Source organism: Lissotriton vulgaris, chromosome 1_1 (genome assembly GCF_964263255.1).
Source record: "Lissotriton vulgaris chromosome 1_1, aLisVul1.2, whole genome shotgun sequence".
NCBI classification, from domain to species: domain Eukaryota; kingdom Metazoa; phylum Chordata; class Amphibia; order Caudata; family Salamandridae; genus Lissotriton; species Lissotriton vulgaris.
The window spans coordinates 1,625,467,216-1,625,493,682 of record NC_141685.1 but is presented as its reverse complement, the minus strand read 5'-3'; the positions used below and the strand labels follow the sequence as shown (position 1 = coordinate 1,625,493,682).

Here is a 26,467-nt window from a genome sequence, read left to right as displayed (position 1 = left end):
GGTGTATAGCCCAATGAGAACCCTTAGATCTTCAGACTGTCAATTAATGGTCTGCCCCCGGTACAAACTTGTTACCAAGGGAGGAAGAGCCTTCTCTGTGCTAGTTCCTCAGCTATGGAATACACTACCTGAGTCGCTGCGCAGGGAAGAGAACCTCCAACGCTTTAGAAAAGGTTTAAAAACGTTATTGTTTAGGAGGTCCATGAATACTATCTAGACTAGTGGATGCCGCTCTCTGTACTGCCAAGTTGTTGTTTGTACCATCGATTTCCAAGCGCCTAGAGGCCTGTAGGTGATTGGGCGCGCTACAAATCAAAAACAACAATAACAATTTGCCTGTTTTTTCTTCCTAGTCCAAAAATGTACACGGTCCTTACAGTTCCAATGCCTCATAAAAACAGTGCACAAATTGCAAATAATTTATAATTGTGGAGTTCATAAATAATGAAAAGGGAAGCAGTGATCTTAAATGATTGGGCTGCGTTTGAGTTCAACCCAGTATGCTATTGGCCACAGGAAAAAGAGGGGGAACATTTAACTTCCTCCAGTTCTGGACAGTTTTGCTCCATTTACATCAGCAGGGAGATATGGTCTCACCGTCCTAATCCCTCAGGGGCAGCAAGGTCTGCCTTCGTTCTCTGAAATGCCTCCAAGAGATTGTGAACTTTACACGGACAGCTGGGAGTTCAGTTGTTGCGTGTGAACTGCCTGAAGGGTGTGCCATAGTGCTAATTACGCTCTTTCAAAGCTTGCCTCTCTTCGAGGTTTTCAGGCACACTCACTCGTAGTGGTGCCTGCTACACCTATAGTATACTAAAAGATTTGGGGAGCTCAAATCTAGCAACCTGTGCGAACATATAAGTGGAAATAAACAGCAGTTCCTTAGGGGCATTCAAACAAGTAGTAGCAAATGTAAGGGGAGGAAAAAAGTCAATTCCCACATACTTAATGTAAATTACACCAAAGCCCATGGACTGTACCAACAAGATCTCGGGTTAATGTACATGCAGAATTTTTACAATAAGTATTGCTACTGCAGAGTACTTGGCAATCATTGTTTTCCTCCCTGTCTTTATTACACTGTTCTTGCACACCTACCACTCACTTGAGCTCTGTTCCACTTCATCTTGCATATGTGTTTGGTATTGTTTTTATCTTATCTGAAATTCAATACATAATTCTGTTTTGCATTATACGTTGTAACGTTGTGTCTATTATACTTGCCTATCATTTGTCAAATAATTGTAATTCACGTATGTATTGAATATGTGGGTACCAGCTTTTTTCTCTCCCGAGGTACATACTGCTTTTTGTACAAATACCACGTGAGGAACCGCTGTTTTGCTACTCCCAGAGGTCACGACAAGGGCACTGAAATAGAATCTTAATGCAGCACAGAGAGCTTAGGCTTGGACTGGAAAGTTAAAGCAAGCCTGACAGAGCTGCAACTGCTCCATGACCGGTATTGGTGCCTGTGTCTTATATACTACACCAGCGTTCTACAAAGTCGGTCCTGGAGGGCAAGATTTTTAAGAAAATAACATTTAAATAAATGGGGATATGCAAAACAAAAAAACTGGCAATCCAGGACAGACTTTAAAGAACCCCGTTTTACACTACGCCTACCACACTCCGCTTCAGTGCTGCGACAAGAGGCAGCGATAGCTAATGAAACGTGGCACTCAAAATAGACAGTTGGTGACAGGTATCAAGAGAAGAGTGTTTGAACATATGGCGGAGGCTGAGGAGTGAGGAAATATCAGGATGGTGTGGATAGTGATGTGTTAATCTAGGAGTATGAGAAGCGAGAGTAGTGTAAGAAAGTGACTAGTGTAAGAACATGTGCGAATGAACATATGGGAACTGCGCAAGAGGAGAGCACGATAAGTACACATGTGTGTGTATATGTCCGAGTGGCTGTCCAGAGCATGTTACAACTTCCTAACATTACTAAACATATTTACTCAATAAGTGAAGTTGTATATTTACAGAAGAATCAAACTACTCGGTCATTACATTTACTACAGTGCTTTCCTAGTTGTTCTGTTTCACACCACCTGTCAAGAGCAAGCCTTGACTGATTACTTCAATAACCTGAAAGTAAGGGCCTACATAAACAACCATTGAAAAAGCCAGTAGAGGCCTCGCCTTTGGAACCCATTAGCTTTGCCAATAGTTTCTGCCATCGTGCACAGAGAGCATTAATAAAGCTGTACAGCATAGCTAATAAACGGGAAAGAGGCTAAACAGTTTGATGTGTTCTGCTGGCGTGCGTCCCAAGCACGTGCAGGTATACAAAATGACAGATGTTTTTATTTACCGATCCCAGGTGAGTAACAAGGGGGGGGGGAGGAGTGAACACAGATGGCTGAATCACTGAGGGCGGGGAAGCAACAGGAGGCGCGGGAAGCAACACTGAAAACGTATTAAAAGTGTGGTTTAAGGTTTTAAAAGGATGGTGGTATTAAAGGTAAGAAATTAAATATGCACACAGGAATATAGTAAAGGTCTTAGATTAAATGGTTTAAAACAAACACTTATGGAGGGATAAAAGGAGTCCATCAGAAAGAAGCATGGTAAGTATTCAATGCTTCATGTGGGGGCGTGCTAGTTATACAGACTAAAACAAATAAAACCACTGAATAGAAAGCAGCAAAAATCCAATGGAAACAAGCAATGGGTAGAGTTGCTTTCCAGATCAGCTATCGACAGGTCCCCAATAAATCTTACGGAAACAGACAGCTGCGCTATAAACGAAAGAACTTGGCAAGCCAGTGAGCAAGCAGTACCTTGTTCCCGTTTCTTTAAGGACAGCAACTCTACTTGCTCCAGGCATTGCTAAACCACTTAACTAGTCACACAAGCCCTCGAAAACTGGCCTGACGTGTGGCAATCAGCGAGATACCAGATCGCGGAGACTACTGCATAAAAAGCAAAAAGTTCAGTTCACTTGCTAAGTGTTTGGTAAACATGGCAGCGACACAATATATTTTCACAATCAGCACGTTATACAGTCCTTCACCCACTGAAAACTTTTACACATAGATGAACATCTTCTTTAAACGAGCAAAGGGCTATTGATCATATCCAATAGAGGGAAACCCTATATACTTCTCCAGTGACGCATACAAGTAAAAACTCTACAATGATCTATTCAATTTCAAAAATCTTTATTCGGATTTCAAAAATCCATAAAAGCACACTTTAAAAAAACAATTTGACATTTACAATTACAACTACAAAGGTACAATAGACACTATAAAATACATTATTAGGGCATTTACTAAGTCACGCATTTCAAAAGTGCAAGAGAGGAACAATAATCATTAATAATTCAAGGGTTTTCCATACTTCTACGTACATTAAAAATGACTTTTAAAAAACAACTTGTCCTAAATATAAGTTCATCGTCCTCCAATTTTAAAAGCATCAAATAAGACTGATTCAGGGAAATGGGTCTACGTTTTTTAAAATATGGTGCTAGGAACCATTTAATGTATTTCTTATAAAACTTGCACATAAAGAAGAAATGTAGATCATTTTGTTTGCTTGTTCCGTCACAAGGACACAGAATCTTGTCATCTACGGTGTGTCCCAGAGGAAAACAAAGTAAAAATTTTACCGTTCCTGCTTTCATTCTAAACAATAGAGATCTTTCCCAGTAGCACATTGGTAGCAGCAATACAATGATCTAAGATCAAACGCAATTTACCTTAATACTAAAACTATACAATCACTTCTAACCGGATAGATTGCATACCCTCTACTAATCTCACACAAACATAAAATACAACTGTTGTTTTTTACAGTTCCCCAGTAAAGGAGCCCAAATGTCATGAAAACTGTATTAGCGCTAAACACACGAAAACATAAATTAAGTTGGTGGAAAAGGTAAATATTTCAATGGAATGTCATACCCCCCCCCCCCCAAAAAAAAAACACTAAGCAAAACTTTTTATAGGCGTTTACAAAGGCTGCAAAATACACTTTGCACACCATTAGTTTATACTTGCCGTCCATCCTTATCTAGTTGGCCTTTCTCTTGCCTTTTGCTCCCTGGTTCTATCCCCTCCATTACCGGGTTCCGCCACTTCATTCGCACCCACACGTTACCCTTTCCGAACATTGCCCATCTGCTCCCTGTACTTAATTCCACGAATGAGTGTGACACTAACTGTCCCAAAACACGCATTTCTTGATGTGGCTATGTACAGATTTGCTACATAAAGCGTGAATTTCACAAATTGGCAATCGGAATACTTTGCCCTCTCAGCCTCCCTTTCCTCTCCTTATAACGGTCTACACACTCTATGCCCATACGACTAGTGATCTCGTACGTAGCCATTGTCGTAAGTGCTACTCACCAGGGACCTGCACATAGAGCGACCCGAAAGCACATAAATAGATGCCGGCAAGAGCGACTAAAAACATTCGCCGGGGAAGCCGGGTGTCCGCCATGGTAGGTAGTAGGTGCAGGGGGGGGCTCAGAAACACAAACTCTTCGCCTTCAGGACAGCCAACACGCCACGCTGGGATTCGGCAGCAGGAGAGACGTGGTGGGTTACAGCAGTTCTATGGAACGCGCGCACGCTCTAGGGGCGTGGCCATCGCCCCTCCACGCCCCTCTGAAGAGAAAAGAAGGACTCAAGCAAGAACACAGTGCAACGGAACTCCTTCAGTAATACATGTTGCCAGCTAGAACGTGGAGCCAGCAATGCATTGTACGATGTGGTGTTAAAGTTCAAAACGTCACATAGCGAACCACGTAATACAAGCTGTACTCTTCTTAGTTTTAAACCCATTAGTTTTCTTCAATCCGCCACACACAAGATGGCGGAGATTCGCCTGTTGCTATACGTGAGGTCATCACACGCGCGCCACCACAGACAGTCAGTATCTCTTGTCCCGCACTGTTGACGTTTGATCATTCGAGCGAGCGGGAAAAACAAAAATGGCGGCTTTTAGATTGAAAATGACAACTGCACCAAAGACCAAGCGGTCTTCAGGGCTTTAGGGGAGACTTGACAAACAACAGGGATTGGGGGTCAACGGAACAATCTCCCGAAGACGGAATTGGTTAGATCTTTGAAGCAGTGGAACCGTTGTACATTAGGAGGGGAAATGAGTCATCCAGGGAGATCCAATGCCAGTTACGGAAAGGTTTCAGAAGCCAAGAGTTGAAGACCAGAAGGGGACCGAGACGATCAATTGAAGGAACCGCTGATATAAGTTTTCGTGATTGAAGCCCTGCAGAACGTGCGTATTGTTATAAATCTCAAACTACTCTTAGATCGGGATCCGACGACGAACTACAGCAGACCCTGTTCACACAGGACAGAAGTCGATCCCTCAGGTGAGAACCAAAGGTGGTGCGCAATAACCAATAGGGTTTAATATTAAACCATTTACTAACGTACAGGGCAGGAGAGAGTTTTGACGTGAACACGAATGTTTGCAATTAGAGTTTAAGAAAAGTGAAGACATCTGAGGTGGGAGCTACTGAGGTAATGAATGTGTAAGTGATGAAAGTATGGTAAAGTTTATTATGCATAGTTAATTAAAACCAGTGCAAAGCATGTTACAAAGGATCTTAAAATATCATACTTTAAAACCGTTAAAAATAAATATACGATTAAAAGGTACAGTGTGACTGACCATGCGCCTTTTTACAAAGATGGAACAGTGGGTTCCCTTGCTTCCGTCTGCTTGTTAGCCTGTATCTGTGTTGTTGATCCCAGTTTTGGCGGTCTTGGAATTCTTTGCTCGACCATCGCGAGAAATTTGACATATCTGCAGTTCAATTTAGTGTTTGCAGGATTCAGGCAGGCGAGCACCGCTTGCCTTCTGGTGCTAATCCCTTTTTGCTTAAACTGATCCTTAAGGAGCAGTTGGCGGGCTTGTTGTAGTTCTTCACAAAGACAGGTGACATGGAGAATGTCACCCTTCTTTGAGTTGCAGAGCGAGCAGGCCTTGTTGCCCTCTGTCCTGAGCCATGGTGGGAGGTACTCTGTACTTGGCAGAATCCCTAATCTGTATTTCAGGAACCTCATTTTTGTGGCGTTTGGGTAACCCTGACTAAAGTATGTTTGTGGTGTCAAAGATTTGTACGAGTTGAGGGTCATCCATGCATGAGATCTTTTGGAAAAACAGCCTTGTCCTCTAGTAAGGAAAGTGATTTGACATTTTTCCAAACTAGTTTTTTAAAAGTGTTATGCCCAAGTTGCATGTCCCAAAGCGCAGAGAGTTTAGTCGCTCCCAGCGCTGCCTGCAAGTAAGTTCTTGCCTGAGATGTGTCCCTGCCTTGTATGTCCTGCCATAGCAAAGAGTTGAATTTGTCTGTAGTGGCGGTTCTGAGTTTGTATGCTCCGTGCCTGGCTAGATCTTGTTTTTGCAGGCCGAACTCCAGTCTTATTTGAGCAGGCGAAGTGTGGAGCGGGAGCGAAAACATTGTTCTGTAAGCTTTAACCTGTATGTTGTCCAGGTTTTTGGACTCGCTTCCCCGCAAGGCCTCGCTGCCATAGGTAATCGAGGGGAGTGGCTTCGCCTGAATGACTTTCAGATAGGGGGTCAGGGTCTGTCCCATCAGTTGGGTAGCTAAATTTTTCAACGTCACGGCAATCAGTGCTCCTCTCCTTCTTGTTTCCTGCTTCTGCTGCACAAATGAGCCTTCTCTATCAAAAATACCTCCCAAGTATTTATACTCGCAAGCTGGCTCAATTTTTAAACCGCCAAGAGACCAGGTCTTCTGTTGTTTTTTGTTGATGTTGATAGACATCGTACGAGTCTTGCTCAGGTTTATTCTTACGTTGTTTTCAGTTGCATATTTGTGCATTTCCATCAGAAGCTGCTGGAGACCAATATAGGTGTGGCTGAGTAGTACAACGTCATCAGATGGAAAAGCTACTCTTCCTTCTGACAGGGGACTTAAATCAAGATCTACTCGGCTCGTCAGCAGGAGAAGAGGCACTGGCTCTTGCCAGATTTGGCCACCACTCAGGAGGCCTGGCCACCTACGTTTCCACTACATCAATATCTTCGGCAATCCTAATGTTGTGGATGAAGATGAATCCATAAGGATTGCCAAAGATATTGATGTAGTGGAAACATAGGTGGCCAGGCCTCCTGAGTGGTGACCAAATCTGCAGGTCCTTGCTGCTGCTGTGGCAAAGCAAGTATAGCCCGTCATGTGCTGTGGAGTTATAAGCCTGGTTTCTTGCAGCGTTATTATGTCAAAGAGAGTAATATAATGCTGGAAGTCTGGATCGTCCATTTTTGAGTTTAGGCCATTCATGTTCCAGGAGTAGATGCCTATAGTTGATGCTCTTCCCCTGCCAGTGGTGTGGAATTTATTAAAATATCTACTTGTCCATGGGGCAGGTTGCTTCATAAATCTAATTGTCCTGTAACAAAATCCACTTGTCCGTTTGGTGCCATGTAGTGCTGCCACAAATTATGGCAGCAATCTCATTATATAAGAGCTCTTATATAGCCTCTCTGATTATGCCAGGGCATATACCATAGTAGTGTTTGAATACTAGTAATCATTTTATGTTGCCACGTTTCCGCAGATCTACGTACTGGGATCGAAGATGGTGGTAAGCAGTAGATCCAGGGTTGGAATGCCCATTTGAGTCTGTGCAAACCTACTAACTTGCATGTTTTAAGGGTTTTCAAAAAACCTTCTCTAATCTTTCCCATACTGAGAAATGTTGGAAATGTACTCCTGAGAGTGGCAGACGTAAACCTTCTTTCTGAGTTTGGAAAAAAATAGTTGGAGGGATAATGAACTTTCAAACATCCAGGTTTTCACATGAGCAAATCTACACATGCATATTTGCTCATGCTAAAATGCAGTTCACAAATATTTTGTAGAAGTACAATTTCTTGCCATACTAATGTAAATTCTATTAATTCACGAAAGCCATATACCAAAGGTGCACTTTTGGGACTTTCTTTAATAATTGGACCCCTAATTTGGTCTGGCGTTAACCATGACCGTTTGTGTTTATTAAAATTCTCTCGCTCTCTGAATCAGCTGGCTTCACTGTGAGTGAGAGAATTCTGCTCTTTCACAAGGAGCATATCGGTACACAAAGTAGTTTTGTTCAGTGCCAGTAACTAATGTGGCAGTGTGTTCTTTTTTGAGACCAAAAACATTTTTTGCGTTTGCCAATGTTTGTTATAATAGTGAGGGCCCGGCAGCTCTCACATCAATAAGGTTTTACAAAAGCCATGCCAAAACAAATCACGCATTGCCAAAACTAAAAAGCTGACCATCAATGTCAGACCTACTGGCTTTGCCAAGGCTTGTTTATTTATGTTTCCCATAATCTTATTGAAACTGGTTACACAAATTTTCCAATGTGAATATTTTTGGGAAATACTAGCATGCATCAACACATTTTACTAAATGATACTGCAAAGAAATGGTACCTGAAATTTTACAGAAGTTTAGCAAAATGTTTTTTTCCCCTCTTTTATTTTTTAGGAACATTTTATATTGAAAGCAAAGTAACATTAATCTTGCTTTCAAGCTTCTGCAAATATTTGCATCTAATCGGAGCATTCTGTGAGCATCATGCATAGCCTCATGTTGCTAAACTTTGAAACCATGTGTACAGATTTTCATACTGGAACAACTGTCATTAGTGCAGTCAGAACTTACATTTACTTAGAGCGCTCACCCTAATAATAAAGGCTTTCAATTAATGAACCATAAATACAAGTTTGAACAGCATTAACACATGCACACAAATATTAACTTAATTACAGGCAGTACCCTTCCCTGATCCTTAATGTGGTACTTCAAACTGGCAGCCAAAGGGTTTGCGCTGCAGGGGATTGGGCCTACTTGTCCAAGGACAAAATGCACATTAAAACTTGTTGCCCTTGACCCCAAACAATATGTCCTGGGCGTCGGGCTATAGGAATTCCACATCCCCGCCCTGCTGCCTTCTCTATTTTATTGATAGCGTCAGGCCTTTTCAGGTCGTATAAAGATGGTTCGGGACAGTATTTCCCTTGTAGGAGCTTGGTTTTGCTCTGATACCGCCGTTGAGCCTGCTTCCGACCGGCCCCGGAGGCTGCATATGCTTTCTTTTGGTGAGCTTCCTCGTGTGGTCCTAATTGCACTGAAAGTGCAAGTCTGATGTTTCTTTAGCACTAGGCTCAAGCGGCTTGTGGATGGTGCTGAATGAGGGCCTACTGCCGCCGTGATGAAAGTAGGCATTTGGTAAACTGTGTATTTACATTTATGTAGAGTTGGACACATACTGTTAACCTAATGCTGAGGAGGTAAACTAGAATGTCAAAAGTCCTTCTGTTGGGTTGACAGATAAGTGGCAGGCTGACGAGCAGATGCTGCTCCCAGTTAAATATTATTCCCTCGAATTTAACCTGTTTTAATCTAAGAATCTTTTAATGTCTATATCCATGCTTAAATTGCACTGACCTTGACGTATTTCTAACAAATAACACCCGGTAGTATGCGGCGTGTATGGGACATACTGGCTGCTTCTTCCGTGTTTCTATGGTCGCGCTGTGCCGCGCATGCGCTAATATGCCCTTTCAACGTGTGTTTTCTTTAAAGGCGTACTATCATTTAAAAAAACTTAGTCGACAATGTGCTAACGTTGCTGGTTCGATCCCCAGCGGGGGTATAAACTCAACTATGTGATTGCACGCTGCGCATAATTAATATGTCTACATAACCTGCAGAAAAATAAACATATAAATCATGAATCTTCGTTAAAACGGTAACCATGACTCATAAGTAACACCGCATACTACCGTGTGTTATTTGTTAGAAATACGTCGAGGTAGGGGTTGATTTTAAAACAGCATGCAATGTTAGAGGCATCGAAATAACAGGTTTATCGGCAGTGCAACCAGTAGCCTTAAGAGGTGGGGCATTGCATTATTGAATTTCCGTGTGTTTAGAGACACGATGTAGGAAGCCTAAGCGGTAACATTACTAGCGCCAGGAGCGGTAGTGGTTTAGAAGCCAGACATTGTTGATAATGCGAGTAACACATTACATGCAAAAAAACGGAATAAATCGGAACTAAGTAATGGACATCAACTGACCACTAGAAATATGTACAGGAATATTTATGCACCAAGTTTAAATTGACTGCAATGTTAATTTATTACGTTTTTTTAGTTGTTTAACTAGTTCACCTGATTTTAAGTGGGCTTTGAAACTGTAAGTTTTTTGGATTTTCAGAATTATTTCCCTGATGAAGGCGGGAGACCCTGTCGAAATGCATTGGACGTTATAAATTGGGAATTGTTATCATTTGGGAATGAACTATTGAGAAGTGCAATAAAGACACTAATGGATTAATTTAGGATTTTTGAATATTAATTTGGATAAACTTTGGCTGGAGGACCAGCACAAAACCTGTGCTCAGGGTGACAGCTATACTGATTGCAGTATAGCTGCTATGTGTGTGTATTCAGCACGTTCCAGGTGGGGAGCGATACCCTGGTTGCACGGAAAATACATGAAACCTTGGATTAAGCGGTGCACGATCCTACACCTTTAAGCTCAATAACATACAAGTCTACCACTCTTTACCACCCCCAAGGTAATGGGCTGGTTGAGAGGTTCAACCGGACCCTCAAAGGCATGATTATGGGTCTTGAGGAACCCATGAGGAGTAAGTAGGACATCCTCTTACCATGCATTCTATTTGCTGACCGTGAGGTGCCACAGTAAACCCTAAGGTGCAGCCCCTTTGAACTTCTATATTGTCACCCAGTGAGAGGACCTTTGAATTTGTTCAAGGAAGGCTGGGAGCAATCTCCCAGGAAACCTCCCCAGGATGTATATAGCTACATGCTTGCCTTCAGGAACCATACTAGGCAATTCAGACAACTCTCTGAGGGGAATCTAGAAGCCAGCCAGGAGGAGATGAAGCGGTGGTACAACAAGAATGCCACTCTGGTTGAGCTTCAGCGTGGGCAGAAAGTGTGGGTCATGGCCTGCGTAGAGCGCTGTTCGCTCTAGGATAAGTGACCCGAACCATTTGAGGCGGTGAAGCGCAAAAGTCCTGTTACCTACTTGGTGGACTTGTGGTCTCCCAGGAACTCTTTGTGGGTCCTGCAAGTCAACCGCCTGAACCCCCCCCCCCCTAAAGAGGTCCGAAGTGGGCATGCTCCTAGCAACAGATGCTCGAATGGAGGAGGAAACCGAGCCTCTTCCTGAACTGTCTGCAACAGAGCGAGATGGGTCAGTGGATGGTGTGAACCGCTCTTCCACCCTGACCAACAGAATGACTGTCACCAGTTTCTGGGACAGTTTTCTGACCTGTCCTCCCTGATTCCCAGTCATAAAGAAAGTATATTATTTTCACAATTAATTACAATTGTTGCAATTCATACAGAACCAGGTTAAAAACACTGTCCATGTTCTGCTTTTTTTTTTTTTTAAAAAGGGATTTGTCCAGAGCAAAGTGGTTCATAGCTGGTAGGGCAAAGATTCTTGGTGATAGTCTTCTGTTAACAACAGGGAATTAATCTCCGACATGAATTTTACAAAACTGGCAGCCATCAGAGCCGAGTTGCCCCTCATGCACTACTCTAGAGCTTCTTGGCATGTCCGTACGTTCAGGATCTGCAGGGGTGTGAAATTTATTAAAATATCTACTTGTCCATGGGGCAGGTTGCTTCATAAATCTACTTGTCCTGTAACAAAATCCACTTGTCCCTTTGGTGCCATGTAGTGCTGCCACAAATTATGGCAGCAATCTCATTATATAAGAGCTCTTATATAACCTCTTGGGTTATGCCAGGGCATAGCCCATAGTAGTGTTTGAATACTAGTAATCATTTTATGTTGCCGCGTTTCCGCAGCTCCACATACTGGGACTGAAGATGGTGGTAAGCAGTAGTTCCGGGCTTAGAATGCCCTATTGTGTCTGTGCAAACCTACTAACTTGCATGTTTTAGGGTTTTCAGCAAATCTTCTCTAATCTTTCCCATACTGAGAAATGTTGGAAATTTACTCTTGAGAGTGGCATATGTAAACCTTCTTTCAGAGTTGGGGAAAAAAGTAGTTGGAGGGAAAATGAACTTTTAAACATCCAGGTTTCACATGAGAAAATCTACACATGCATATTTGCTCATGCTAAAATGCAGTTCACAACTATTTGGTAGAAGTACAATTTTTTGCCCAACTAATGTATATGCTTGTGAATTTACGAAAGCCATATACCGAAGGAGCACTTTTGAGACTTTCTTTAATAATTGGGCCCCTAATTTGGTCTGGCGTCAACCATGACCTTTTGTGTTTATTAAAATTCTCTCTCTCTAAATCGGCTGGCTTCATTGTGAGTGAGAGCATTCTGCTCTTTCACAAGGAGCATATCGGTATACAAAGTAGTTTTCTTCAGTGCCAGTACCTAATGTGGCAGTGCGTGCCTTTTTGAGAACAAAAACAATTTTTGTGTTTCCCAATGTTTGTTATAATGGTGAGGGCCTGGTAGCTCTCACATCAATAAGGTTTTACAAAAGCCATGCCAAAACAAGTCACTCATTGCCAAAACTAAAAAGCTGACCACCAATGTCAGACCTTCTGGCTTTGCCAAGGCTTGTTTATTTGTGTTTCCCATAATCTTATTGAAACTGGTTACACAAATTTTCCAATATGAATATTTTTGGGAAATATTAGCATGCATCAACACATTTTACTAAATGATGCTGCAAAGAAATGGTACCTGAAATTTTACAGTAGTTTAGCAAAATGTTATTTCCCTACTTTCATTTTTTAAAGGAACATTTTATATTGAAAGCAAAGAAACATTAATCTTGCTTTCAAGCTTCTGCACATATTTGCATCTAATCAGAGAGCATTCTGTGAGCATCATGCATAGCCTCATGTTGCTAAACTTTGAAACCGTGTGTACACATTTTCATACTGGAACTACTGTCAGTAGTGTAGTCAGAACGTATATTTACTTAGAGCGCGCTCCGTAATAATAAAGGCTTTCAATTAATGAACCATAAATACAAGTTTTGAACAGCATTCACACATGCACACATATATTAACTTAATTACAGGCAGTACCCTTCCCTGATCCTTAATGTGGTACTGCAAACTGGCAGCCAAAGGGTTTGTGCTGCAGGGGGTTGGGCCTACTTGTCCCAAGGACAAAATACACATTAAAACTTGTTGCCCTTGACCCCAAACAATATGTCCTGGGCGTCGGGCTATAGGAATTCCACATCCCTGATTCGCCAAATTGGACGCAGCAAAAACGTTCATAATGGGAGTAAGGTTCTGCAGGTGCACAGCACGTGGATTGTTTTCTTCCCCGCTTTTACAGAAATGGCACTATGTGGGCACATCTTCCTTGAATCTCCGGCCATACTTATATGCCCTCAGCAGGATCAGGCCAAAACCTAATCTCATTAGATGGTGTTTCACTCGTAGTTTCATGGATGATGACATATAGTGTGGTAGGGTTTTTGGGCCATAGAGTTTTGACTCCCAACTGCCATAAGAGAAATTCATCACGGTTAGGGCATCATGTTTGAGTGGCAAGATCTTTCCTTGTTTGGTCAGGATTTTTGTGATCGCCCTATGTACAGCAAACTTGTCCATATGTCTTGAGCCTCTAGTGCGTCCAGGCAGAATGTTAAAATTTGTTCCAGGGAGTGCTAGGGTTATTTAAGAGACCATATGCAGTTCTTTAGTGTAATATCACAAGCCTCTTTGGTTTTTAAACAGTAGGCAATAAATATTGCTTTCATTACCCAATGTTAGGATGACAAACAGAACTCCATGCGGATTTGGGCATGAGAGGTTGAGTTGGGTAGGTGGAACACTCTGTGAAAGCACATTGACTCTGCTCTATCAAGCCAGGTGAGCATTTTGTCTTTGAAGGTTATGGCGCCAAAGGCTATTGTCGGCAAAAATGTGGTGCCTATCGCCCTAATCAGCAGTGAAAAGTCTGGAGAGTTCATAACCGCTGAGGATGGAAGGTCCAAGGATTCCAGAACTACATCTGTTTTCACAGAAGTTTTTTATGAAGACGGAGGAAACCTACTCAAAAACTCTGGACCTTTTTAGAGTTTTGAAATTGAACAGTTTTTAGAAAAAGGAGAGTATGTTCTCCAGTTTTATATAAGTATTGTTTTAAGGTTGAATCCTGTAATCATTGATTCAGATTGCCACTCAAAAAATAGGGTCGGTCCAGTTTTAGAAAAAATAGAATTCTGCATCAATAAAATTCTATTTTTTCTAAAACTGGACCGACTATTTTTTGAGTGGAAATCTGAATCAATGATTACAGGATTCAACCTTAAAACAATACGTATATAAAACTGGAAAACATATTCTCCTTTTCCTAAAAAGTCTGGAGAGTGATGGGCTTTCTTGGCTCTTACAAAAGCCCCCTCCAAGCTACGAGCCACTCTCTGCATTGCGGTGATATGCTGCGCCGGTCTCCCTTTATCGTCCATCCAAACTCCCAGATACTTGTATGCAGTCACTATCTCTATTGACTTTCCTTCAATTTACCAGGAGTGCTTTCTGGCTCGTGAGCGCGAGACTATCATTGCCTTAGTTTTGGTGATGTTGAGCTCCAAAGCATTTATTTGCAATACTGGGCTAGCGTATCGAAAAGTCTTTGAAGTCCCACCTGGGATTGATCAAGGAGGACCATGTCGTCAGCCTATTGCATTGATTGAATTTTAGTGGGTTCAATTCATGGTGGAAATGCTCGGGAGAGGGCCAGCCACTCGGGCAGGTCTGCTAGATATAGATTGAAGAGTAAAGGAGCCAATATGCCTCCCTGCTTTAGGCCTCTATTAGTTATGATTTTATTGGTGGTTGACCATCTCGAGGAAACACTTATTTTTACCCAGGTGTCGGTATATAGGGCTATGAGAGCTTTCAGGAGGGGCTGCTGGATGCCCTATTTTAACTTTTCCCAAAGTTTGGGGCAAACAACGCTTTCAAAGGCTTTTCGGAAATCAATGCAACCCAGATATAACGATTTTCCTTTGGTAGCGAGTGTACTTTCAATCATGTGGACAAGGCAGATCAAATTATCTTCTATGTGGCAGCCCTTTTGGAATCTGGTTTGTGTGAAAGGCATTAATTTACGATCTTCCACTCTGGTTGGCAGTTCTTGCAGTAGGACCCTTGCATATGCCTTCCCTTCCACGTCAAAAAAGGCTATCATCTGATAATTGTCTGGGTCAGCCCACAAGCCTTTTTTGTGGGTGGGGACGAGAAGAGATCCTCGCCAGGAGCCCGAAATGAACCCATCCATTCTGGTTGCCTCAAATAAGGTGGCCAGCAGAGTGGCCCATTTATCTATGGATACTTTGTATATCTGTGTTGGTATGCCATTTGAGCCTGGTGCTCCTCCTGGGTGCATTCTCTCTATTATAAGGGCAACTTGGTTTGAGGTTATCTTAATAGTGGATTCCACTTCAAGTTTGGAGTTAGTGTGATTGATTGAAACTAAGACAGTTTGGCCATTTGGGACTGGCTGGTTCTACTTAGTGTTTCAATGTGGGCCTCCCATTCAGCAGGAGAGATATTAGTCACAGTGGGGGGTTGGGCTGAACTAACACCTTTGTTTACCCAGCTCCAGAATCGTCTTTGATCCTTTGATTTTATAATTTCATGGGCAGTTGCGAATGTTCTTCTTTCATTCTCTGAGAAGTAAACCGTACTTTCCTATATTCCTTTCGAGTGATCGATATTTTATCTCGCAAGGATTTGTAATCTGTGTCATTATAGGCGCGCCTGCGCAGTAAGTTATTTAATTTGTGCTTAATGCTTGTTGTAAATTGCTTATGCTCAGAGAGACAAGCTGTGATTGGGGTGCAGTTATTTGGTCTTTTGATTATCTTTTTGGCTAGGTTTTCTCTGAGGTCCAACATTGCTGTTTCCCACGACAATGCATTCAGTTGATCACTGTGCTCCTTTTTCAATTTGACCAAAAAGTCGTCCACCTTCTCTTCAATTGTTTCCTGGTTATCCACAGTCCACTGTAGCTTTCTTACGATCTCGAGATTGGGAAAGAATCCAATCAGATTATATGTTGGGCGATAACAGTACCAGGATGAGACTTTGCTCGTTAAAACAATGGGATCACTTTCCGGTGAAGGAGTTACCACTTATTCCTGGACACGGTGGAAGTGGGCAACTGAGATCCATATGTAATCCAGAGTGGCCCTTCTTTCAAAAGACACATGGGTGTATGCAGCGGGCAAGTCTGAGTTGAGTCTTCCATTTAAAATACGGAGACCTAACTCGTTTAAGTACGCTGCCATCTTTGTCCTTTGACCTTCCTTCCATTGGTACTGAGGCTTTATCTCCGATATGGCCCACATTTGGTTGTTCAATGTGAATTGAAGGGAGAGATCTGGGCCTGCCTCCATTAGGTTGGCATTAAAATCTCCCATTATTAACCGTATATCGTTTGGATAGTGGGAGGAGAGGTCTCTCATGGCTGGAAGCATTTTACTCAATGTAGCCTCTCGCTTGTTTTTTGAGGGATGTAGGTAGACACAGCCAATGATCATTAAATGTTGTTTCAATGTGTTCTTTTTCAAGCACTGGCTGAATTTTAACAAAGATATAATCTCCCTGCCCTTTGCACAGTCGGGAGACTTTTGCTACCAAGTTGTTCTGCACAGCGATCAACACTCCTCCTAAGGTATGGCCACCTATTTGAGATGCTATTGTGTGGGATTCAAACACGGTGAAGTCCTCCCAGGCAATTTTTGCCAACAACCATGTTTCTTGCAAGGCAATGATATCTTGATTCTTCATGAAATGAGTGGGTGATTGTTATATTTTTTTCCTTTGTTAGCCCGTGGATGTTCCAGGAACAGATTCTAAGGTGATGCGTGACATCCTGATTGACCTTCTGTTCGATCAAGATGATCTGTGTTTTACCCTAAGGCCTGGGATAGCAAGGACCAATTTTGGGAGTTCTGCAGTTTGAGAGCATATTGACAAGGACCTCCCACTCTGGATGTCGTTATTTGCAATGGGTTCTCTTTCCAGGACGCTGTTAGGGTTCTTGCTAGGGAGTAAACACAAAACTGTAATAGGTTGCTGAGTAATTATGTTGTTGTTACACAAATTTTTAATATTATGGGCTGTTGAAAGATTGACTGCTATGTCCTTTAAGAAAGCCGGGTACTTGGCTTTGGTGATGTAACTAATCTAGATGCCCCAGCCGTTCAATCGATTTTTGTTGTTCATTAGTGCAGAAGCCATGTCTTTATTTTGTAATGTTACTACCGTTGCCTCTTTCGTCCGACCTCGTTCGGGGGCGACAAAAGTCACACTTTCGATATCTGTTGTTTTTATATTTTCTAATCCCAGAAGGTGCTGACACAGCTTTAAAATCTTTCCTTTATTGAAGGTGTCTCATTTCCCTTGAGATACGTACTCTGGGTACTGCAATAATTTGGAGTTTTCTTGAGTCAACTTAGTTACTTCTGCAATGTTTAAGGAGGTTTTATTCTGCTGTTGGTTAAGATTTACCATTAAGGTTTCGCAGGGCGTCTTTTCCTTGGGTAGTTGGTTTAAGCCTTCTGATCTATTTACTTTAGAGGTGTGTGGGCGAGCATTAAAAGAAAGATCTTCCCCTCTTGCATTATCTTGACAGAGCTGCAGCCAATGTTCCACTATTTCGGGAGGGGTCGAAGCCTTCCCATTTTGCTTTTTTTCCATATCGTCCCTCAAGTTATTTTGTGTTGCTTTCTCCTCTGTGAATGTTTTAGGTTTGATACCTTCCTCCTTGGTTTTGAGTGGTTGTGCTAGGTCATGATTGCTAATGACTTTGTTCGTGGAACCCCGGCCCATGGGCTTTTCTGCACCTTGTTTGAGCGAGGGACAATTACTGGAAGGTTTTATTAATTTATCCAGGGTCTTAAAAGATTTTCCACTGCATTTTTTGGTTTCTTTTTTTCCATTCGGGTTCTCAAGGATCTCCTCCTATTCTTGCACTGTTCAGCGGTCGGTATCGACTTTAATTTGGCCCACACCTTGTGTTTCAATGGTATCTTCCAGAGAGTGAATAATTAAAGCCCATTTTCCATGAGTGTTGTCGCTAGGAACTGCGGTTGAGTTGGCTGTTGTTTCACTGTCTTCTGTTCTAAGCCAACGTAGTAATGCGGTGTCCTTTTTTAGGTCTTGGCCTAGCGTACACTGTGCAGCAGTGTCGCGCAGCTGAGATTTAATGTTTTCCTAGAGTGGGGCTTGAACCCGCCCCTCTTCTCCATTGGCTGGCTTCCTAAACGGAGGTCAGCCATTGGAGGAGAGGGGCGTCACTCCGTTCAAGCCCCGTCTTTTTGGATAAGAGGGGTGTGTTTTTTGTGTTCTTACTCTCCCTGAAGTCATAGGTCCAAAACATGCCCCATCACGCTGCCTGCACGCACAAGTCGGCTCTCTGATTGGTTGACAACTACCAAAAGACACTACCATTGGTGTTCGTGATTAACCAATCAGAGGGCCGACTGGCGCGTGCGGGCAGCGTGAGCAGCTCTCCTCTCTTGTTTCTGTTAAGACTTTCTATTCACAAGAACTATATGTCACAAGTCTAGTAACCTTTTAATGCTTCAGGGCACGACGCAGTGATGGTAATGGGCTCGCGCGCCCTAATGGAGCCGTGAAAAACTTTCATTTTCAATATTTTCATCTGTTCGGAAACGCCGAAAAATCAATATCGAGGCACGCGCTGGGACCCGATGTCTTGCAAGTTTGCACCCTACAATACGTATTGTTTTCTTTCGTTTGCTCTGTGTACAGTAGAGGTGGGGCGCCGTTTGCATCAGTAACGTAATCCATTAAACACCGAACAGTGAGCAGAATCGGGCAGCGCAGCGCGCATGAATTAGCACCGCTAAATTCATGAGCTACACGCAGGAGGCGTTCGTGCGTCGCAGTGATTGTGCATGCGCCCTATAAAATTAAGCTTGTATCCAGTTAAGCGCTAGGAAGTTATGTATGTTTTCACTTGGGAGCAAAAAAAATCATTTGTGCTTGTGAATGTAAAATGGACATCGGCGGTTAATGGGTATCCTGAAATCGATGGCAGGTTGCCTGCTGAGCTGTGAATGGTATGTGGATTGTACTCTCTCACCCATGCCGCATTGTCCACAGGTGCCGATTTACACCTTCCCTGGAGGGGGCAGGTAGTGGCTCTCGCCCCCTCTCCTTTGTAATGCTTTGTGTATTTGCATATTCATAGCGTAGTTTCGGCGCAGTTAAAGGGCGCCAACCCTGGCAGGATGGATTATAGCACCCCACTTGGGAAGCTTTCTTCAAGCCTGAATTCCCCTCCCCGAAATTACATTGAAGGCTTCCAGTTGCCATATTTTGTGGCAACACACATGTTTACAGACGGAAAAAACAACTCTGTGTGTGTGGCTCTGTGTGTGTGTGTGTGGCTCCACAGCATCACTCAGCACCACCACAGCATCACCCAGCATCACTCAGCGCAACCACAGCATCACAGCATGAGTATTATCAGACTCATACGTAAGATCCTGCCGCTCCTCCCTTTCAAGGCCAGACAGATCATGGTCCAGGGTCTAATCCTCTCCCGGCAGGACTTCGGAAATGCCCTATACTTAGGAGCCCCCGAATCCACCCTGAAAAAACTGTAGGTTATTCAAAACTGCGCCGCTCGTACTCTCCTGCGCATTCCCCGCCGGCAATCAGTGAAAACTGAACTAAGAGCCCTTCACTGGCTGCCAGTAAAAGATAGTCAACTTCAAAAGCATGTGCATCGCCCACGGTGCCTACTGGAGGAAAGGAGCAATCCTTAATCACAACCGGATTACCCCCTACCACCCTAATAGGTAGCTGAGGTCGACCCTCGCCTTCCAAGTCATCATTCCCAGGTTCAAAATAGAAAGAAGTGGAGGTAGAATGTTCTCAACAAACGTGGCAAGGCTCTGGAACTCCCTTCCATTATCCATCTGCTCAGAACCGAACATCCTGCTCTTCCGAAAAAAAATAAAAACCTTTTTTTTCAGCAGATAACTTGACATACCTCACCCAACTGTATTCGGCTATAGCGCTGGGATGCCTGCGGGTTACTATTGCGCTTTATAAAAACCCATTCCATTACATTCCACTCAGCGGAACCACAGCATCACTCAGCGGAACCACAGCATCACTCAGCGGAACCACAGCATCACTCAGCGGAACCACAGCATCACTCAGCGCAACCACAGCATCACTCAGCGCAACCACAGCATCACTCAGCGCAACCACAGCATCACTCAGCGCAACCACAGCATCACTCAGCGCAACCACAGCATCACTCAGCGCAACCACAGCATCACTCAGCGCAACCACAGCATCACTCAGCGCAACCACAGCATCACTCAGCGCAACCACAGCATCACTCAGCGCAACCACAGCATCACTCAGCGCAACCAGAGCATCACTCAGCACCACCACCGCATCACTGGTTCAAATATGTTCTTTCAATGTTTCAAGCTGTTTTCAAGCTTTCAAGCTTTATTAGAAATCACAAAAATATGTGAATATTTCACTTCTGTTCTTGGATTTTCGTCGCAATAAAAAACACTGAACATAATCTTCACAAAAGTTATTTACAAAAGTTTAAGCTATTGACATTACAAATTAAATAAATTATTTAAGTATTAATTATTTAAAAAAAATAAAAGCCATTGTTATTTGTAATATCAATACATCTAACTCACGTAAATACAAAACATGTTGCATTACAAATGCTATAGGTGTCACATTTGCGAAAGTTATAACTATTGGCATTGTAAATGACAAAGCTATTAACTTGCCTATTTTAAAAAACAACACATAAATAAAAAAAATCATTTATAAGACCAATACCTCAAACTTTCCTAATGCGAGACCTATTGCATTTCCAATGCTTGTTTTGTGTGTGTAGTTGAGTACCAAAAGATGGTATCATTGCATCCTTTTGGCACTCTCCATGGGATGGTGAGATGTTTTTACAGCTATCTCTGTTGGCTTATTACAATGGGAGTGTGGGACATTTGAACCTATGGCTAACTTGTGCCAGCTGTGTAATTTATTTTGTCTGCTTAATGTTTTCTCTACCTTTTTGTTTTGTACAGAATACTACTGTATTTTCTTAGTGTTAGAATGTTTGTATAGAGAGTCTGTGCCTGAATGCATTGTTGCTTGTTTGAGGAGATTAGAAAAACAGCAATTCCTTATAATAATCTTTGTAATCCTAGAAAGTGTTTTTATTTGGCTGTTTAGGCAGATCACATTAAGTCATTGTAGGTGTGCTATTCTCAGCCCAGAGCTATGCCTTGCCCCCTGTCTGCCTGTAGTTGTGTATTTTTGCTGTTCTTCTGTGTCACTTATTAAGCACATCAAGGTTTCGTACAATACTTTTAGGATTTGTACAGCTTTGTAATCAATTATTACATTCTCATGTCTGTGATTGTGGTTTTACCTGGTCGGTTTACCCTGCTGTGGAAGAGGAGGCAAACGGGAATTTGAAGTCGAGGGCGAGTCTTATGGAGCTCCATATGTGTTGGCTAAAGCTGTGTTGCTCTGTAGATGCTCACCTGTATTTTGGATATGTTATCCTATAGATAGCTGAATAGATGTAGATAGGCATAGTTGTGAGACAGTGCCATCTTTCTTGCAGGGTAAGCCCCCACTTTTTTCTGAATTGCTGAAGTACTTTGACTGAGTGTGCCCTGGGCTCCTGCCAATCAGGTGCCGAGGGCCTGTGACCTTTCCCTACAACTTTGTTGAAACCTAAACCCAATTGGCATCTCAGGCCCCCTGTCAGCCCCTAGTAAATATTACCCTAGGTGCCCGGCATGGTGACCAGAGAAGACCCCTAAGGGCTGCAGCACTTATTGTGCCACCCTTGGGGACCCTGTACCCTGACACCCACACACTGCTTTTGCCAGCCAGGAACCGCAAATCCAGCACCATCTGCACCCAGCGGCGCCCCATGGCCCCCTGTGCCCAATTCCTGGGGGGCTACCTAACCTACAGCTTCCCAACTTGCCTCTCGAAGTGGTGGTCGCACCTGAAGAATCTCCGTCCCCGAGCCTGCAGCTTTTGTTTAACCTTCAGCTTTCCCATTGAAATACATTGGGCGCCTGACGGCTCAAAAGCACCCTGCACCCAGCCGCCCGTGTGCCACTGGAAGTGCAGCATCTGTCCTATCTTACTTCCCCACTTGCCCTGTGTAAGTGACCAGGAGCTCCGCTTCCACAGCCGCGTGGCCTGCCTGCTAGCAGCCACCAACCAAAGGCCCCCGGCCTGCCATAGGCTAACATTGTGCCTACCCACTCTGCACCCGGCTGCCCCTGTGCCCCTGAGGGTGTAACAACTGTACCTACCTGACCCTGGGAGACCCCTGAGTCTTGCCCCAGAACTTTAACTCTGCCAGTCGAGCACTTGCCCAAAGACCGATAACTTAATTTTCTCCATAGGGTAACATTGGCTGGTTTTCACTTGGAAATCCTTCTATGTGTCGAGTTTTGCAACTTTGAAATATTCCTTAAAAATCACTCGATCAACGAAAACGAAATTACCCACATGCTATCAGGAGAGATCTTTGTGCTGAATCTTTGTGCCCAGCACTGACCCTAAAAAGTAATTACAACTGCGATTTTCTGATAACCGGATTTCCTCCCATAGGATAACATTGCCTGGTTTTTGCCAGAAATTCTTAGTGTCGATTTTCAAAACATACAAATATTCCTTAAAAATTGCTCGTGTAACAAAAACGATTTCTTTCAACTGTTTACATGAAATGCACCAGGGCTGAATCCATCCATGATCCAGCTGAGTAAGAAACGGTCGCTCACCTCTGCCTCTGCCCACTGGACCTACTCTACCTGGGTAACGCTAGCGCTTTCACGTGCCTGCATTAACTACTGATTTGTGTACTTTTAGCGCCTACATTGTTTGCCTGCACTGTTTGCTCGACCTCAAGTGCCTGTGCTCGCTCGCATTGCCGATCGCCTTTTTTCCTCATAACCTGCTGCTGTGACCCTTTACATAGTGTGCCCCGCTCCCCAGGCGCCTCGCTGACCAACTCATTCTATTGAGGCATTTCCCCATCCCGGTCGGCGTTTCAGCCCCAGCCGCCATTATTGATTGTTGTTGTTGTGCCCGGAGCCCGCCCCCTCCACCACGCACCCGCCTCCCTGCTGCTCCTCCCTCCCACTAAGTGGCTAAGCTTCCCCCCTGCCCTCCGAAGCACTGTGACCGTCCTGACTCCGTCAGAAACGGTCGCTCACCTCTGCCTCTGCCCACTGGACCTACTCTACCTGGGTAACGCTAGCGTTTTCACGTGCCTGCATTAACTACTGATTTGTGTACTTTTAGCGCCTACATTGTTTGCCTGCACTGTTTGCTCGACCTCAAGTGCCTGTGCTCGCTCGCATTGCCGATCGCCTTTTTTCCTCATTACCTGCTGCTGTGACCCTTTACATAGTGTGCCCCGCTCCCCAGGCGCCTCGCTGACCAACTCATTCTATTGAGGCATTGCCCCATCCCGGTCGGCGTTTCAGCCCCAGCCGCCATTATTGATTGTTGTTGTTGTGCCCGGAGCCCGCCCCCTCCACCACGCACCCGCCTCCCTGCTGCTCCTCCCTCGCCCCTCCCCCAACCCACCTACCTATGACAGATGCTTCTGCGTGCAGCGTTCACGCGCAGCGACCGCGCCCCAGTCGCGCCGAAGGTAAGCCCGTCTATGCCCGTCCGCGCCTGGACCGCGCCCAGCGCCAGAGCCCCTGGTCCTCGTAATGGCCACCCCTCCCGCATTACTTACGATGCCACCACCCTCCTAGCCCTCAACCCCGGCCGTTCCCCCAACTGCGTCCAAGCCGCCCCTGGACACACCCATGAACCCTTTTCCTGCAAAACAGTCACCCACGCTCTGGTCACGAGCCGACTGGACTACGGAAACACCCTCTACGCCGGTACCACCGCAAAACTCCAGAAAAAACTCCAACGCATCCAGAACGCTTCAGCCAGGCTCATATTAGACATCCCGCGTAAAGAACACATCTCTGGTCACCTGAAAAGCCTCCACTGGCTCCCCGTCAATAAGAGGATTACTTTCCGGCTCCTAACCCACGCACACAAAGCACTCTACGAAATCGGACCCGAATGCCTCAACAAACGACTGTCCTTCTACACCCCCTCCCGCCAGCTACGATCCTCCAACCAGGCCCTTGCCACTGTACCTCGCATCAACAAAACCACCATGGGAGGTAGATCCTTCTCCTACCTGGCAGCTAAAACATGGAACTCACTTCCCACTCACCTTCGCCTTACTCAGAACCACCTAGCATTCAGAAAGCAACTTAAAACGTGGATATTTGACAAGTAACTCCCCACCCTTCTTCAAGCGCCTTGAGACCCTCTGGGTATGTAGCGCGCTATATAAATTCATTGACTTGACTTGACTTGACTTGTAAAGTGATTTTATTGCATTTACTTAAAACTTCCCATTGAGCTCAATGTTCTAATTGTGTGTAACGTGTGTTGCATATTGCAACAACTGTATCTATTGCATCTAAGTCTGTTGCTATTTGAAAGTATTCAATTGCAACATCTCATTCTGCGAAATTATTATTATACCTACTTGTGGTTCTTAAAATAAAACAACATATTTTTATATACAAAGCAATTGGCCTAGAGTTCAGTTCTTGAGTGTGTGAGACCATTTGCTGACTGAGTGTGTACAACAAATGCTTTACACTGTCCTCTGATACTGCCTTACTGCTCGACCAAGCTACCACTTTAGAGAGTAAGGTTATATCTAACTTTAGCCTCTGCCAAACCTCTGGAGATTGTGGACTCTGTGCACACTGTACTTTACTTTGGAACAGCATATACAGAGCCACTTTCTTACAATAGTGGACTGCTAATTGGACAGGTATGAATTAGTCACTGGGCATGTCATTGGAGCTGGAGTAAAGCATAGCTCTACTGTCTGTAATCTGTGGTGAATGGTTCCACTGTCTGTGTTAGGTGAAGGAAAGCTCTGCTGTCTAACTTGGAAGGAAAAGCCTTGCTTTCTGCACAGAGTAAGAGATCAGTTAACTGAACTGATTATGGCATTGCACGGACAAATGTGGGGTCTAGATCTGCTGTCTGGGCAAGTGAGGGATAATTTAGTAAATTGTGGCAGTGGAGGCGGTTCTACTACCTGTAGCTCTGCCACCTGCAGTAATCGAGGAGCTGAGCAAGGCATGCCTCTGCTGTCAATAGCAAGTGACTTCGCTCAAATGTTCCTGCCACTGTGCAGGTGAAATTCTAATCTTGGTCCTGGTGTGCCCTCGGAACATTGCCCAAGAAGAACTACAGTGATCTGTGGAGCCCAAAGTTGTAGAGAGCGCAAGCTTGCTGGTTTGGTTGCTGGACTGATTGTGCAGTTATGTAGGTCCAACGAAGACTGGCCATGTTGAGTCATGAATGAGGGTGCTGAACTCTACCAGTTTCACTGTAGGATTTTTGAGGGCATCAGGCTGCTCAAGTGGCAGTTGTACATATGACCATCCACCACTAGCCTTTACTACTCTAGTACAGTTTGTAAATAACTATTCTCTGGAACAACATACAAGCTAAAATACGTTCATTGTTGCATCATTAATGAGAACTCAGCTTGTGACTTTACAGTAGTAGCCAGCAAGTGTTTAATCCTTTTTGATGGCTTCTCACCACAAGCATACATTCATGAAGTTTATTTGCTAGCTTTTAATGCAAGTGATAATATTCATATTGTCACCCATGCACTGTATCCGAATTAGTATTATGCTCCTCTACATGAAGTTTCTCACCTTTGCAGTGCTTCCCAAAGTGTGTTGTAACCAATATTTGTACTACAGTCACACACACTGTTAGATTATGATTCCATATGTTTGCTCGGTCGAGCACCTTGGTTCTGTTCCTGTATTATTGTACTACAAATACAGTGTCTCGTAAAAGCATGTTTTTCTGCTCATTGATTTGTTGGGTATTTGGCACATTTGTTAATCCAAATGCCACAACACTTGAATACGGTTTTATTTTTTGGGTGTTTTTCGTGTTTGGAGAGCATGGTACCTTAGTCTATGGCATGGGACTAGTTGTATAGACTGGCACATTTAGTGCATGTTTTGCTATTATGGTTTCTTACATTTATTTCTGTTTTTGAGGAATGGGTATGTGAGTTGATATTCAATCAATTGGGTTTATAGAGCGTGCTATTCAACTGTTAAGGCGCTGGGGGGGGGGTTGAAGGGGGTGTTGCAGCTCCGGTTCAGTCGAAGAACCAGGTCTTGAGGTTCTTCCTGAGCGTGTGGAGGGTAGGGAAGTGTCTGATGTTCACCAGGAGCTCGTTCCAGGTCTTGGCTGCGATGTAGGAGAAGGCTCTTCCGCCTGCCTTGCTTCTGCAGATGCGGGGGTTTCTGCCAGGGTGAGGTCGGCGGAGCGGAGGTTCCTCTTGGG

At 43.9% G+C, this 26,467-nt stretch overlaps 2 protein-coding genes across 2 annotated transcripts in view; one reads left to right on the top strand and one right to left on the bottom strand.

The window, feature by feature from the left end:
- The window catches only part of LMF2 (lipase maturation factor 2), a 152,965-nt gene extending 148,240 nt beyond the window's left edge, over nucleotides 1-4,725 (bottom strand). Inside the window, exon 1 of the mRNA XM_086918831.1 lies at nucleotides 4,365-4,725. Within this exon, the coding sequence (XP_086774957.1) occupies nucleotides 4,365-4,458 (94 nt within the window). The 5' untranslated portion in view covers nucleotides 4,459-4,725. The remainder of the gene's footprint in view (nucleotides 1-4,364) is intronic.
- Nucleotides 4,726-4,882: 157 nt separating this feature from the next.
- The window catches only part of NCAPH2 (non-SMC condensin II complex subunit H2), a 266,518-nt gene continuing 244,933 nt past the window's right edge, over nucleotides 4,883-26,467 (top strand). The window contains exon 1 of the mRNA XM_086918830.1: nucleotides 4,883-5,353. The gene's annotated coding sequence lies outside the window, so the exon portion shown is untranslated. The remainder of the gene's footprint in view (nucleotides 5,354-26,467) is intronic.